General features: G+C 38.3%; 1 protein-coding gene across 2 annotated transcripts in view; it reads right to left on the bottom strand.

Annotated features, from left to right (window-relative positions):
- Positions 1–2,946: 2,946 nt before the first annotated feature.
- tns3.2 (tensin 3, tandem duplicate 2) overlaps positions 2,947–14,964 on the bottom strand; it is a 40,383-nt gene continuing 28,365 nt past the window's right edge. For both annotated transcript variants that reach the window (XM_079474726.1, XM_079474727.1), the window contains 11 exons: positions 10,997–11,153; positions 10,278–10,636; positions 10,114–10,200; positions 8,160–8,291; positions 6,717–6,839; positions 5,971–6,048; positions 5,813–5,890; positions 5,504–5,672; positions 4,639–4,707; positions 4,336–4,365; positions 2,947–4,214 (listed from right to left, as the gene is read on the bottom strand). In XM_079474726.1, coding sequence (XP_079330852.1) covers positions 4,070–4,214; positions 4,336–4,365; positions 4,639–4,707; positions 5,504–5,672; positions 5,813–5,890; positions 5,971–6,048; positions 6,717–6,839; positions 8,160–8,291; positions 10,114–10,200; positions 10,278–10,636; positions 10,997–11,153 — 1,427 coding nt within the window. In that variant the 3' untranslated portion in view covers positions 2,947–4,069. The remainder of the gene's footprint in view (positions 4,215–4,335; positions 4,366–4,638; positions 4,708–5,503; positions 5,673–5,812; positions 5,891–5,970; positions 6,049–6,716; positions 6,840–8,159; positions 8,292–10,113; positions 10,201–10,277; positions 10,637–10,996; positions 11,154–14,964) is intronic.

Raw genomic sequence — 14,964 nt, 5'->3', positions numbered from 1 at the left:
TGTTGACAAAATGTTTGTGTTCTCTTACTTGTAAGTCGCTTTGGATAAAAGCGTCTCACATATGAATCAATGTAAATGTACCGAAATGTCCTGTAAATGAACAGAACTTACAGAGTGTGGTTGTAGCCTCTATGAGGCTGCTCAGGTAGCAGCGGCAGCAGAATTCGTCCGGTTAAGAGTTGTTCTACCACTGAAATCATTTGAGAGACATTATTTTAGGCTCGAAAAAACTACAAAGTGTTGCTTTAAGGATCAACTTAGATGTTTCTCCTAAAGTTGTTGAGGTGAAATGAGACGATTGTTAAAATACACTATTAAAACGAATAGATAATGTTAAAAATGACAGGGATAGTGCACCCAAAAATTCTGTCATGAATTACTCACCCTCTAGTTGTTCCAAACCTACTGTCTTCGTTCGGTTCGACATGAAGAAGAATGTAAGCAACCGACAGCCACTTCAGCACCATTGACTACCACGGAGGAAAAAACGATTCTGTCATTTTGTTTTGTTCTGTTGTACCCTTAAACATATATATTTGAATTAAAGCAATTTTTTATGGAGTACCATTGACTACGATTTAAATTTGTTCTATGGTTGGCTTATTCAATGGTGCCTCAGAACTGTCAATTGCTAACATTCTTCCAAATGCGTTTCTTTGCGTTCAACCAAACAAAGAAATGTAAACCGATTTGAAACCACTTCAAGCGCGAGTTTTCATTTTTACAGAGAACTATCCCTTTAAGATGAATTGATAATCGATTATTAAAATTTCAATTGATCTAGCAATTTGGAACTATGAAAATGTCTAAAATCTATATCGATGAATTAACCTAAACACCAATGGGTTCAGCAATCCTGCAAGCAGACATCAGGAAAACATGTACTGTTGCTGAGATTTGTATTGTGAAGATTCGTGCTCTTAAAGATGTTTGTAACTATTTTACGAGGTGGCTCTTTCGTATTAATTTGTTCAAAATTCACAATATTAGGAAAAAGAAACGTTTTAAACAAATAAGTCACCAAAATAGTGACAAATTGCCATTTGTTATTTGGAGGTCTCTATATGTACTTTGGCCATATTATGAATTAATTGAGAATTCGAACAAGAATTGATCCATTTCTATTGAAATCTAACATAATATTTACCTTGATTGCAGTTCAGTTTTTGACATTATTGAGATCTGAAAGGAATTCGAAAAGACTCTAAAGCAAAAGTGTATTAACACTCTGTTTAATCCCATTGATGCCTATGAAAACTGATCTTTTTTCTTTTGAGATCTGAAGTCCTTGAAATGAAATCTCAGCATTTTTAACATAATTTCCTGCATTTAAGGCAAAGCTTATTACCACTGTCAGTTAAGCCACCGGCACAGCTTAGCCCACAACAACTGTTAGTAAAATCTTTAGCATATAAAAGCTTATCTCTCTATATACGCAACTCTCCATCACATGCAGCAGTGTGTAACCCTTACTTAATATAAGGTCATGTGACATTTTGTTAGAGAAAGAGTACTCCGTATTCCACGAACCACACGTACACCATAACTCCCTGTCCATCACTTTTCATTCAAATACAAATTTTCGGTGACCCATCCCTCCCACATCCCACAAATAATTAAAGTCAAGGTCAAAGTCTTTATTACATACAGAAGTTGTCCCCCAGGGCCACACTTATGACACAACCACACCTCACAATATCCTTATGACAGACGCTTATGCTGTCAGAGTGATGCTGAAAGTGAACGGCAAGCGAAAACATGCTAAACTAAATGGACATAAAACACAGATATTCGTCTAAAGAAGAACGCCTGAGCCACGGTTCTCCAGACACACACACACACGGCTCTTTGTTTTAGAAGAAATATGTGTTATACGCTCTTAATCTTGCCCGACTATGAGTCTTTTCCAATGTGTGTTTAACCAAACACGTGCAGACCTGCAGGGTGTTTAGATGAAGTGTGTGGATTTAAATGGCCGGCATTCCTCTCAATCAGACTGAAGCCTAAAGTGAGAAAGTTAAAGAAACAAAAGAGTGAGAAAACACACACATACATGAATTATTCGTCTTTGCCAAAGGGTTTGTTTGAAAGAGTTTGCCAGAGGAGGGCGCTCCACTGGAGGAATACCGGGGATGCTTGTGATATCTAGAGAAAGCTACCCATAGACTGGCGCAGGGATGACATTTTTTTGTAGGCCAAATTAAAAAAAAAAGTTAACACCGCACTCGTTCCGTCGAACAAAATCCTTTGGATTTATAGAAGATTGCAATAAATAAGCTTTGTGAACACTACACTGCGGTCGCTCGATATCGACGTCTCCACCACCAATCCTCCTACAACTTTTTCAAACTTTATAAAAAATGTGTATACTATATGTAAGCAGTTTCTCAGGGAATTAATCTCCACTCACAGCTAGAGATTTGTGTCCATGTTGCATTATTTGTGAGATTTATATGCAAGACGGCATCTAATGTACGTCCTCACCCAAAGAAGCAGTCGCTTTAAGCAGCTTGGTAGCAACCACCATTTTTAAGACATGAATTGGGGTGACGGAATTGGAAGTGCAAAAATGCTAACTCGCTTTCGACTGCACGTGGATCCGCTCCTTGTTTTCCCTCTGCTCATCCTGGCAGTTACCATTGTAATCCTCTAAAAAAACAGATGGTGTATGGTTAGTTATGACATTTATCAACAGGGGCTAACCGGCCAAACCTTGACCCCTTGAGGAATCCAGCCTGGAGCTGACTCAGAAACTTTGCATTCTTTCTTTTTGATTCCTCCACCCAGTCTGTTTCCCTCCCAACCTTGAAATAAACAAACCATTTTTCTCTCCTGCTTTCTATCCCAAGAACATGATGAACACATGCCACCAGCAGTCACCACATGATGTTGTATGAACGTCTTGAGATGAAAACCTAAATAAAATTCACTACGAAAACACAGCCTCCGCTTGGTACCATACTGTATCTTCATTTTTATTCTGTGCGAGTTCTTTGCAGTCAATGAAAAATCACTTCCAAATATAGAAATATATTTAGGCAGTTCAAAAAAAGTGTCTGCGAAACAGCTTTAACAGTTGAAATAATGAAAAGCAAATATAAATATAGGCGTATATTGTGCCTGTCTGCTTCAGATGATTCCCATGTAAAACTCAGAACCCATATCTGTCATCATACGAAACACATGTATACATTTAGCATTTATAGGCTTTTATTATGTATAATTATGAATTTATGTCATATTGTACACAAGATTTTATAGAGTGTTTTTAGAGTCAACTCATGAGCAATATACACATGAGTGAAAGTTGAGCATACACAGAGTAGAGTTTTATGATAAATATTACAGAATATATAGACATGGTCAATATGGATTATAAGGCATCCACTGCTGGAACAGACAAATACACAGATAAACAAGACTGTTCTGAATATTTTGAGCTATAAAAGATATCTGATAATGTACACGTACGTATATTTAAACAAAACGCGAGAAATTAAAGTTAATTGATATGAAAATGAGCTCTTTGGTCAAACCTACTTTATGTATGTGCCCAGAGAAATTCATCTACGGTTATATCTCCATCATTTATAGAATACTTAGATCAGCCTGTTCATATTAAAACATACAAATGACCACAGACCTCTCAAATACTACAAACGAAACCGCTGAAATAAAATAACTGTTTGACATTTTCACTGGTTCAGTTTATGGTCGCGGAAGGGAAAAAGTGAAACAAAGAAATCTGTCTCCCCCTACTGGATTGTCTGTGGGGTGCAACAGTGCAGCACGGTTTTCAAACACTCCTTTTAGGAATGTACTTTCCAGGGCAGGGGTACAAACAAGAATGTTTATTTGAGTCTGTGATAAATAGAGTCTACTTAGGTCCACTAAGGTGTAGGCTACACATTAGCCCTCGGAGCTGTGGGTCCTACACCCAAAGAAATGGGTGACCTGGGCCCCGCAAAATTTCGTAACGCCTCGTAAAGCATAGACCAAAAACGATTTTAATTTTTAATTTTTTTGATCTGTGTTGCTGTCCGGGAGGAATCTCAGCGGACCTTTTCTTCTATTTGGTCTTCTGAGATCCTATCATCACCTTGGAGACAAAGTTGACGATGGCGCTGGCGGGCTGCTCAGGGTCGTGTTCGGCAAACAGGTGACAGACGTTCTCTGTGCTGCTTCCACTTTTCCTTGCGATGAAGCCAAAGATCCTGTTAAACACAAACAAACAGCCGCAATAATGAATAAACGAGTATACATTATGCCAAATGCATAAGCTGGCACATAAAAGTGAGATAACAGATTGGAAGTACATGATGGAGGAACACTCACTTTGCAGATGTGCACCCATCTCGTGTCCACCTGTCAACAGAGCAGTGGAGAAGTGTCAGAGCATGGCCTGAACATACATTTGTATATTGTCAAAGTTGCATTTACATAAGTGTCGTCTAAAGGGTGTCTTTTATTTTACACCTATGTATACTGCATTACTTGTGTACTTCCTCTTATGTTATGTCATAGTTTTGAAAAGCTTACTACTCATATTGTATTATTACTAATTACTGTTTTATATAAGAACCTATGTTTCCAAATATGTGACCGTTACTGTACATAATGTGTGTGTGCGTTACATACTTCCTGTCCTTGGGATCGAGAGCGCAGAATATCACTGTGTTGACGGCATAGTGTCTCCTAAAGAACAGTCTGTACATACACAGTAATGCAAATAAATTTGAATGTACACAAAAATCTTCATGTATATACATATTTATAAAGTTTTAGATAGATGTCATAAAAGCAAAACAACCGCTGAAGTGTGTATGTAGATTCTTTATTTAGCTTTCTACTTGTATTAAAGAATGTGATATGTGTTGGTGACAAGAGCACTAGGATTAGCTGAGCGCATGTGTCAACATGACTAGTGAAACATGTCATCACCTTAACAGTATACAGTACTGTATATACACATGTGTGTGTTCTATGTTTTCAATGAGGCAATATGCTATCCCATAATGCAAATGAACCAGTATTTTATAAAGCTAGTTACATATAATCATTGATACTACATCTATTGCAAAATATTCAAATGATTACAAATTTGAGAAGTGCGAGTGCACAACATTCACAATGTTTCATGGAGTTGGACACTTCTGATTTGTAAAACACTCTTCTATTCGCCAACTAAACATTACAATTAAAATCACTAAAATGTAGTAAAATTTATAAAAACACTACAGTGTTTAAGTAAAATATTCATATAGTTAAATACTAGGGGTATAGTAGTTAATTCATAAGGATACTTTTAATACATTTTCTTATAGAAGTTTTTAACATTTGACACTGTCACGGTCACCCACCGGAGGGGCTGTGGCCCACGGTTTGGTAAGCACTGGTTTAAAATCTACTCCTTTGACTGTTGTGCTCTCTGCTGAACTTCACCTTACATTGTTGCCTGTGACCAATCTCTAAACGTCTGTATGTGTGTGTCTGAGAGACTCACTTCCTCTGGTTGTCTGTGAGTGTTATTCCCTGTGCGGACACTTTAAAGTGAACAACGGTGGACGTGGAGGGAGGCTCCATGCTGAATACTGCAGTGGTGGCTTTCTGCACACCCTGAACCCCCGTCAAAGACTCCAGATCCACACTGCCCAGGAACCACACGTTACACGCTGGACGGCACAAAGGCGTCAACACACAGATTAGTTTCAATGCAATTTTCACATAAAGGTAATACTACTGCACTTACAAACAAGTGCACATTCACACATAAGCACAATCATTGAACACTAGACAGGGTTTATTTGTTTACCTGCTCCCTGTTTTAGTAGCTCTGCTGCAGAGTTTGTTGATGTTTGTGTTTGGGATTCATTTAGTTCTTCAAGTGGATCTAGAAAAAAAGGATTTAATCAGGAGAAAACACAGGAGAAAAGAATTGTAAAACAAATACACCCAGATATGAGTAAGTACCTCTGCTGGGGATGATGAGTCTGCAAGGTAATGCCAGGGGTGTGATGGAGTGTTGACACACCAATGCCGTGAGACTCCCTGTAAACACATATTGTTTTTTGAATCGTGTAATTGTTGTTTTTAATCTTTAAAAAAAATATTTTAGTAAATAATATCTAAAAAATGCTTTCATCATTTCTTGAAAAAACTGTATTACTAGGTTAACAAATTTAACATGTATAGGCCCGGTTTCATAGACAAGACTATGCCTTAGTTTATTTAGGCTATTGAAGTCGCTTCTTTTTAAATGCCATAGAAACAACAAACAATGCAACTGACATATTTTAAGAGATGTCAGTGCAGGTTATTTTCAGCTAAAACAGCTTAAAATAGATTTTAGTCTGGGACTATTCTTAAGCCTTGTCTGTGAAACCGGGGCATAGAGTCTTGCCTAGAGTACACAGGTAGGTGTGTAAGGGCCGCTTTTAAATAATAGCCTCAAGAGGGCGACCAAATCCGGGAAACTATCATCTAAATTGTGAGGCTCTGCCTAACACATGAAGTTCCAAAATGACATAACTCGTAATAAAATCATGTTTTTTATTATGTTATCATGTTTTTATTGTATCAGCCGCATTTGTTTATTTATTATGGCTTAAATCAAAACAAACCAATGGCAGTTTGATTGATATTAATGAGAATGCACAATCAAAAAGGGAGTTATCTCATTCTTATTAACATCCATGAAAACACGAATACATATTTACCAAAGTAGGGTTCATTGGGGCAGCCTTTTAACCGTACGCCTTTCTGTGTGCATTCAATCAGGAAGTGCCGGACGAGCTCATTGGACAAATCCCCCACTGTTTGTACAGAGACAGGAATCATGACTGCAACAAGAACACAATGTGGAAGCAAATTTTTTACTCCAAAACAACAACTAAATTACTGAGGAAGATGGACTACCAGCAGAAAAAATTAAGATTTCATTCAAAGAGAGCATTTTATCTTATTAAAAATGTTTTGTAATAAATGATCTCAACCTTTTTGACTCCGAGGCCCCCCACTGTATTCAAAGGGTCCCATCCCCTTACAAAAACTCAAAATGTCTACCCCATAAAATATTAAAGAGCTTGACATTAATGGGGAAAGTGTTTATTCAATATACAAATGGACAAATATTAAATTATATCTTGGTTGTAGTTGTTTTAAAATGTATTTTAATGCTCATTTTAAATGATTAGTCATCCTGATGCCCCCTGTTGAGAACCACGGATCTGAGCTATATCCACGTTGATCTTCTACCCCATACTGTACGCCAACAAATATCTGTTTATGTTCCATTTTTCTAACTTCTAAGGAATGTTGGAGAAGCACGAGACAATAAAGTCCCTTAAATAAAACACAACTGAGAATTGAGTTGTTCATTTTTGTTCATACTTTTTTTGAGATCCACTTTCCAAGGTTTTATGCTTATTTTCTATCTTCTCTCTGCCCCGAATACAAGACATTTACACTCTCTTTGCATGTGAAATGAGACTCTTGCACTGTAGTCCTATATAGTTTTAACTGTTGCATCATTCAATGACAGCTTCTCAGCAAAGCTTGCTTTACGCTGTGGCAGGCTCGCAAAACAATCTGGCTAGAAATGTGCAACACAAACTGTGACAACAACTGTCAAACTGAAACTGATAAGGGACCTTGTTAAAAATATCCATCAGCCGTTCCTTTTCGCTGCTGGTATTCTTCAAGACAATATATGCGTGTGCTACACACACCCAGAAATAACTCAATATTATATAGATCTTCAGTTTTATATGTTACGTTCAGACGGGATATTAGTGGATCTATAGAATTTGCATCATCTCTGTGCATCAAATTTGAAATGCCTTCTTACTGAGACCTCTAGACCTGTGAATCAAAGTGAGATGTCCTGTGTGTGTGTGTGTGTGCCACCCTTCCTTCCTCTATTTGCGAGACACTGTTTACAGAGAGGCTCTGGATATGAACGCTCCAGCTGTGTTCACACTCATTCAGCTGTTCCTCACACAATAGTGTTGGTAAGTCCGGCTCTCCTGGGTCTTAAACTTCACCAAACATCGACCGCAATTCATTCAAGCACTTTTCCTGTGCAGTCATATTCAGTGCCAGGATGCTAAACAGAGACATAGAGATGCTACAGCAATAAGTCATCGTAAGGGTTCTCTTACTTTTTCTGTTTTGCTGCAGAACAGAAGGTGGGGGCGTGGCCACCTTCATGGCCAATCCGTATGCTCCTCTGAAGGAGTGACTGTCTCTGATGATGAAGAAGCCCGGCTCTTTATCTTTGAGAATGGCAATAGCTAAAGAAAACCAGCGAGAAAAGTAGATTTCTTTATTGCTTATTCGAAGAATCAGTAAAAAGAAAAAAAAGAAGCATAAATGCTTCCTTATATACTTTAGTCAGAGTAGACAACATGATTTAGTTTGGATAGAAGTACAGTCCTATGTGTCAGTCAGTTGTGCGCTTGTCAATTGTTCAGCCAAGGAAACGTTAAAATGATCTTTTGTCTTTTCACACATTTCAGCAGCACAAAAAAACGTGGTTGTAAACATAGTAAAACAGTGAAGACACTGAAGTAATCTATGAGTGAACCAATGAAATCAATGAAATCCAATGAAATCCAAACTGAGTTTTAGTGCACGTGTAATGCGTGTGGTGATGTACATGCTAATGTACTCCAAAATGTTAACAAAATATACTTTAGATATTAAAAACGCATTCAAAGAGTTTTTGCCTCCTGGGAAAATGGAGCAAAACTATGGATGAATCATCTTGCACTGAAATTCAGCCATTCTTTCTCTATACCACTTGAAGGGTTGCAGATGTCAAAGCCCATCCCAGAATATCTCAGGGCCAAAGGCAGAGTTAAGTGACCATTCCTTCACACGTATGGGTGATTTTAAGTCTCTGATTCAATCTGATCTACACGATTCTGATCTGAGGTATTACAAGGAGTACCTGGAGGAAACCCACAGCAACATGAGGAGAACACGCAAACTCCGCAGAGACAGTCGGAATACAACCAGGGCTCTAACATTCATCCTGTGCGACAACAGTGCTGTACACTGAGCTGCCCTGTCTTACACTCATATGTGTGTACAATAAAATGTGCTGTAGGACCAAAATATCCCTGCCACTAAAACCATCTACTGTACTCCTGACAGGCAACAGTAAGCAGCATATCATGATTCATGGCCATGACATACCGTGAACGAAAGGCCAGTGGCTATTTTAAGCTTTAAGTTAGTCAGCTAACACCAGCTGAGCTAATCGATGTCAAATAATAGTGATACAACACATGCTAACTGTTGCTTTTCTTAGCTCTTTATCAGCTCTTCAATCATACCACGTTCAAAAAGCACCTCCATCCCCAACTCCACCTCATCTGACTTCATCTTTCGGGTCATTACTTATTTATTTTCTCTTCTCCACAGCTATTGATCCTCCTTTAGGTGATAGTTAAATATATTTTGTATATCACAAATGGGCGCTTTTTAAAACGAAAGCAATAATCTTATAAAAAGAAAAATGTTGGTTTGGTTTATTTAAAGACGTTTTAGCAGCAAACAGTGGCGGCCAAAAGCGATGTCCAACTTGTGAAAATGTATGTCTTTGCACTTAATATCATATTATTAAAGATGTACTAAAACATGTGTATGTTTGTTGTGTAGCCGGGTTTGGAATATAAACTTGGAGTGTAAATTTCGAGAAGTGTAATGTTCTTGAGTCAGGAGGAGGATCGACTGACAGAAGAATGACTGCTTTAGTCAAGAACACGACGGAATCATGTTGTTTTCGTACTGCAAGCTTTTGCATTTTCTATGCATTTCTATATACAGTATATTCTGTTATGCTGTAGTTAAACTTTTATCAAATATTTCTTTCAAACAAACACCTACAATAAACACATTGTAGTTTTCTTCCTTTTGTGACACTTTCTTCATATTTTGAAGCTCTCCTCAATCACGAGATATTGTTTAAAGCACATATTGTGCAAATAGGTCATCTGTACATCAACTACTGTATATAAAGAACTGTACTTCTATTTACAAGACTTCTTGTTTCAAATGAAATATGATGTCTACTCTGACAATATTCTCTTAATGATCACGTATCCTTACCTTGCTCTCGAGAAATGTCTGGCTTGTACCAGAACTTTGACGTGTCCTGAACAAACTTAACGTTTTCAGGTTTACTGGTCAGGAAATCTGAAAAATGTAACATTACACGTAAGGTTGTGGGTGTTAATAGAGATCGCGTACACACATACAGAGACAGTTCAAACCTGGACTCGGTGTGGATCTTGTAGGTGATGTATTGTGACTGGCGTAGGATGGGCTGATTCCACTTCTGTTGAGCGGGAAACTAAACATGGTTTCTGAGCCCTCTGTGCCTCTTCTCTTCATGGGAAGAAGTGGAGGCTGAGACACATCTAAACCCAGGGCCTCCAAACCCTCTATTGTCTCCAGCAGGCTGTTCTCCAGTCCCCCAACGTCCAGAGAGGAGGACAGGTTGCGGGGTGCTCCCCGGGGGGAACTGTGGGAGTTGGGCGCGGACAGGGTGAGTGGTGGGGAGGGCTGGGGGGTGTAGTGGCTCAGAGAGGTACTGGAGCCGCCCTCTAACCAAGAATGAGCTGCAGTGGGGCTGTACGGAGGAAACGGCGTAAGGTTATCTTACATATCCTGTGCATACACAAACACACCCCACGGTGTGTTTATACACTGATAAATATAGCCTGCATTGACACAATAGACCACACATGTAGCTTATTGTTACTGAAACACCGGCATTATCATTCTAGAGCAAAGAAAAAACACAATTGCAGACTTTTAAGTATCTTGGTTGAGATGAAGATGAAAAAGCAAATAGAGACATTTGCTTATGTGTACTGCCCAGTGAACTTCTTCTTAAACGGTCCTTCCTTTAACTTCATGTGATGCGCATTAAGCATAAATGCAATTTTCCTCATGAGAAGGAATTGAGAGGTCTTTTTGATTTAGATACCTGTCCGTATTGACCAATGGGCTCGGTGTGGAGATAGAGTGCATGGATCCAAACATCCTCTGACAGGAGGCAGGACTTCCTGTGACATCCGAGTGAAAGAGCTCTCCGTCCGACGACACGGATGCGTGCGTCATGCTGTCCACATAACCTCGAGACTCTGCGAGGAGACAAATAACAGGAGCTTTATAACACACACCTTTAAGCAATAGCTTTTTTTCCAGTGAGATTCCATTCTGTATGAGCAATTTATTATAGCACGCCTGTTTGAAAACTTGCTACTAGTTGCCAAATGTAGGTCATAAATCAAACAGTATTAGCGACTAGACCACTGTAGGGGAGATGTGGCTGTGGGTTTGGCAGAAGCCCGTACACATTCTTTAGATTGTGCACATAACAAATCCACAGGGGAGGGACCCACAAGGAATTTTACTCTGTTTGTCTCATGCTCCCTCTCTCTCTCTCTTAGAAGCTAGAGAGCTAAACTAATTCATTTTGGTGTTTTTAAAGTAGATTCTGACTTACTGTATTCAAAGTTTATTTTAACCTTTTAAAACTAAACCCGTAATGCAATTTAAAACAAACGAAATAATATATAGATGCAAGCAGCCATTAAAAGGGTACTATGCCAAAATATAACAATTCTGTCATTATTTACTCACCCTCATGTCATTCCAAATCCGAATGACTCTCTTTCCTTTACAGAACACAAAAGAAGATACTTTCAAGAACTTTGGTAACCAAACAACACTGGTGCCCATTGACTTCCATTGTACGGACACAAAAACACTGAGACATTTCTCAAAATATCTTCTTTCATGCTCCACAGAATGAAACAGTCACTCAACAGTTTAAAATGACCAGAGGAGGAATAAATGATGACCCCTAAAGACTTGCATTTAAATACACTTTGAAACAATGGAAATCTGCAATTGGCTTATACTGGTTTTAGACTGGTTTTATGTCGGTCTTCCAATCTGACCTGTCTCAATCTCAAAACCAGCTGATCCCAGTAGTATCTAGGTTGATAAACCAGGTAAGCAAAGCAATCTTAAGTTAGGTTAAGCGGTTTTTATCACCCCATAAGTGAAGAATTGAACTCTGACAGGACTTGAGTATTTAGAGTGGTTTGTCTATAATATTGGTCTTCTGATATCTGTTGCTTCATATTCCTTTCCCATTGCTCCCAGAGAAACTACTATATTTAGCATGTATGTGTACAAGGCATGACTAAAAAATACCACAACAATTTTATCATGGCTAAGACTCAAAGCTCTAAAATTGCAGACGTGTAACCTTATTTCGAAAAAAGGACCCTGATTGGACAATGCAATCATTATGCTTTGCAAACTAACTTTGAAGCTAGCTTTTAAGCATCAGCTGTTTGTACAAGGATAGCTTACACGTAACATTAAAGTCTATAGAACAGCACTGACAATCTTTCGTATTCAAACTGATAAAAGCTGCAAAAATTTTATGTAGAAAATCTCACATCCAAAAAACATTTTTTGTTATTTTAACAGGATAGGAGGGCTTATATTTAGAATGTTGCTTATGTAATAGCTATAGTTACTAAGCTTTCATGTACTGCAGTATTATTGAAGATGCTTCTTCAGCCAAGACCGCATCCCTAACCCTAACCACCTCATAAGATAGGTTGTCAAGGCGACGCTGTCTTTGAAAACATTATCCAGAATTCATGTAAACAAAAACAAATCCACAAACAACATCTGGAGGCTCAGACTGAACTCTCCGATTATAAATGTTACTAAAAAAGATTTTTACTTGATCCACCCAGAAAACCCTGAAGCTCATTCCCAAGGCACAGGAATCCCAAATGATTCTTCCCAGAGATTCATCTGGTTTTTCTTTTAAAATTCCATCACATACACCAATGAACGTTGTTGCTTTGATGTTCAAGAAGAAACGGATCAGAATGGACCAAAAAAATAGTCTATCCACTCCAACATGACCCACCTAAAGCCGACAGGATCAACAGATGTTAGTGTCACATGAGGACTGGACCATCCAGTCCTAAAGGTCAATGATCTGTTGGAGAAAAGCGGCCCTTCAAAGAAAAGGGAAGAACTGGATGACCCCTGGAGAAGACATGTTCTCCAGGCAGAAGAGAAAGGTCAGAGGGACTACCCTAATGAAAAAAAACACCAAAGACCAGCCAACCACCTCATGCTGGTTTAGACAGTCTCCCTGTCTGGTCCATCCAGGAATAATCTGGTCTAGCTAGTGTACCAGCCTTTCCAAGCTTGTTGAGCCATTTCTTACCAGGAAAAACAGCCACAATCTCCCTAAAACCAGTTAAAGAGTTTTGGTAAACAAAAACGTTGGTCCCCCTTGCATTGGCTTTGTGTCCATACAATTGAAGACAATGGAGACGAACAGTTTTTGGTTACCAACATTTTTCTTTTTCGTTTCGCTGAAGAAATACAGTCACATAAGTTTGAAATGACAAGAGAGTGAGTAAGGTAAACAGCATTTTTATTTTTGGGTGAACTAGTTCACGTTTCCTCTCTGTCTCAAAATGAGAGGGAACAAAGCTTCCTAAGTGAAGAAGTGTTACTTCACATTCCTCTTTTTCAAAGAAAGGAAAGAAACGAGCTATGCGCCTTGCTAATATTGGCTTGCCATTTCAATACCTCACACAGTTGAGATAGCAAATTAATATGCATGATGATTAAAGGGTGTAAGTGCGTTTGTGCGTGAGCCTCTGTTCAAACCGTGGCTTTCAGAAACAAATCTCTTGCATGCCACAGACACAAAGGACGACTTCAGTTTCACAGACTTAACAAACTCTCCATTCAGAGGGAGAATACACACACACACACACACACACACACACACACAAACACACACATATGCAGTGAGCCAAGTTGAAAAATGTCCAGCTGTTGTGATCAAAGTCCTTAAGCTTATCTGAAAAGAGAATGTGAGCAGGGAGGGAAAAATATAGTGAATTTAACACAAGAGGATTGAATCCTTTCCAGCCGAAAGCACTACGCCAATGATATACTGTAAGACAATGTCATAAATATTCCTGCAATAGCTCAAAACATTAGTTGTAGTTCCACGATCTTGGGCTTTCTCTCAGACATCAAATGCTATTGTGATCAAGGTATTTATTGACCAAGTGTAAATCTGTCTCCTTGAAGTTATGTACAACTGTTTATCAACCAAACACAATTTATAATTTCATAAGCATTAAGCAAACCCATAAAATAGAAAAATCCCAACTGATATCTCTTTAATATCTCAAATTATATCTCCTATTAATTCGATTTAGCGGAGTGTACATGAAAACTTATATTTATCCTCAGAATAAGACCCAGAAATGTTGCAAATGTGTTCATTAGAGTTCATCTAAAGCTGAATACATTTCTTTGCTACGTTGAAGGCAAAGAAAGATATTTGGAAGAATGTTAGAAAATGACTTTCATAGTGGAAGAAAATATTGTATTATTTTTTGTTTTTTTGAAGAATGTAGGAAAGCAAACAGTTATGGGGCACCTTTATCTACCATTTGAATGGTCCTACAATGGTATTCAATGATGTGCCAGAAATGTCAGCTGCTTTCGTATTAATAACCCAATAGGAACTTCAACAGTACATGGTTTAAATTGAATTATGATATTTGTGATAATAATACTAGTTCTGAACATATGGTAGCATTTTGCTAAAGAAAACATCTGTCATGACTCAAGCTTCTTCTAACAACATTTACCTCAGTGGAAAATCTTCCATCAGAAGTTTATGAAGGATGCCAGAACTTTTAATGGAATATGTCTCACAATAAAAGATCTTCTACCGTGATGTTGTACATACTGTAACTGTCGAACACAAAACAAAAGGAATCTCAGTTCAAACTGACCTGAGATCTGCACAACCATTACATAATAAATTCCTTCCCTCCCCACATTCATATGTACAAAGAGTCACACAAAACTATCCCTTGTCTG

Source organism: Barbatula barbatula (assembly GCF_947034865.1).
Source record: "Barbatula barbatula genome assembly, chromosome: 15".
NCBI lineage: Eukaryota > Metazoa > Chordata > Actinopteri > Cypriniformes > Nemacheilidae > Barbatula > Barbatula barbatula.
The sequence above is the reverse complement of the archived record's forward strand: the minus strand, read 5'-3'. Positions and strand labels throughout refer to the sequence as shown.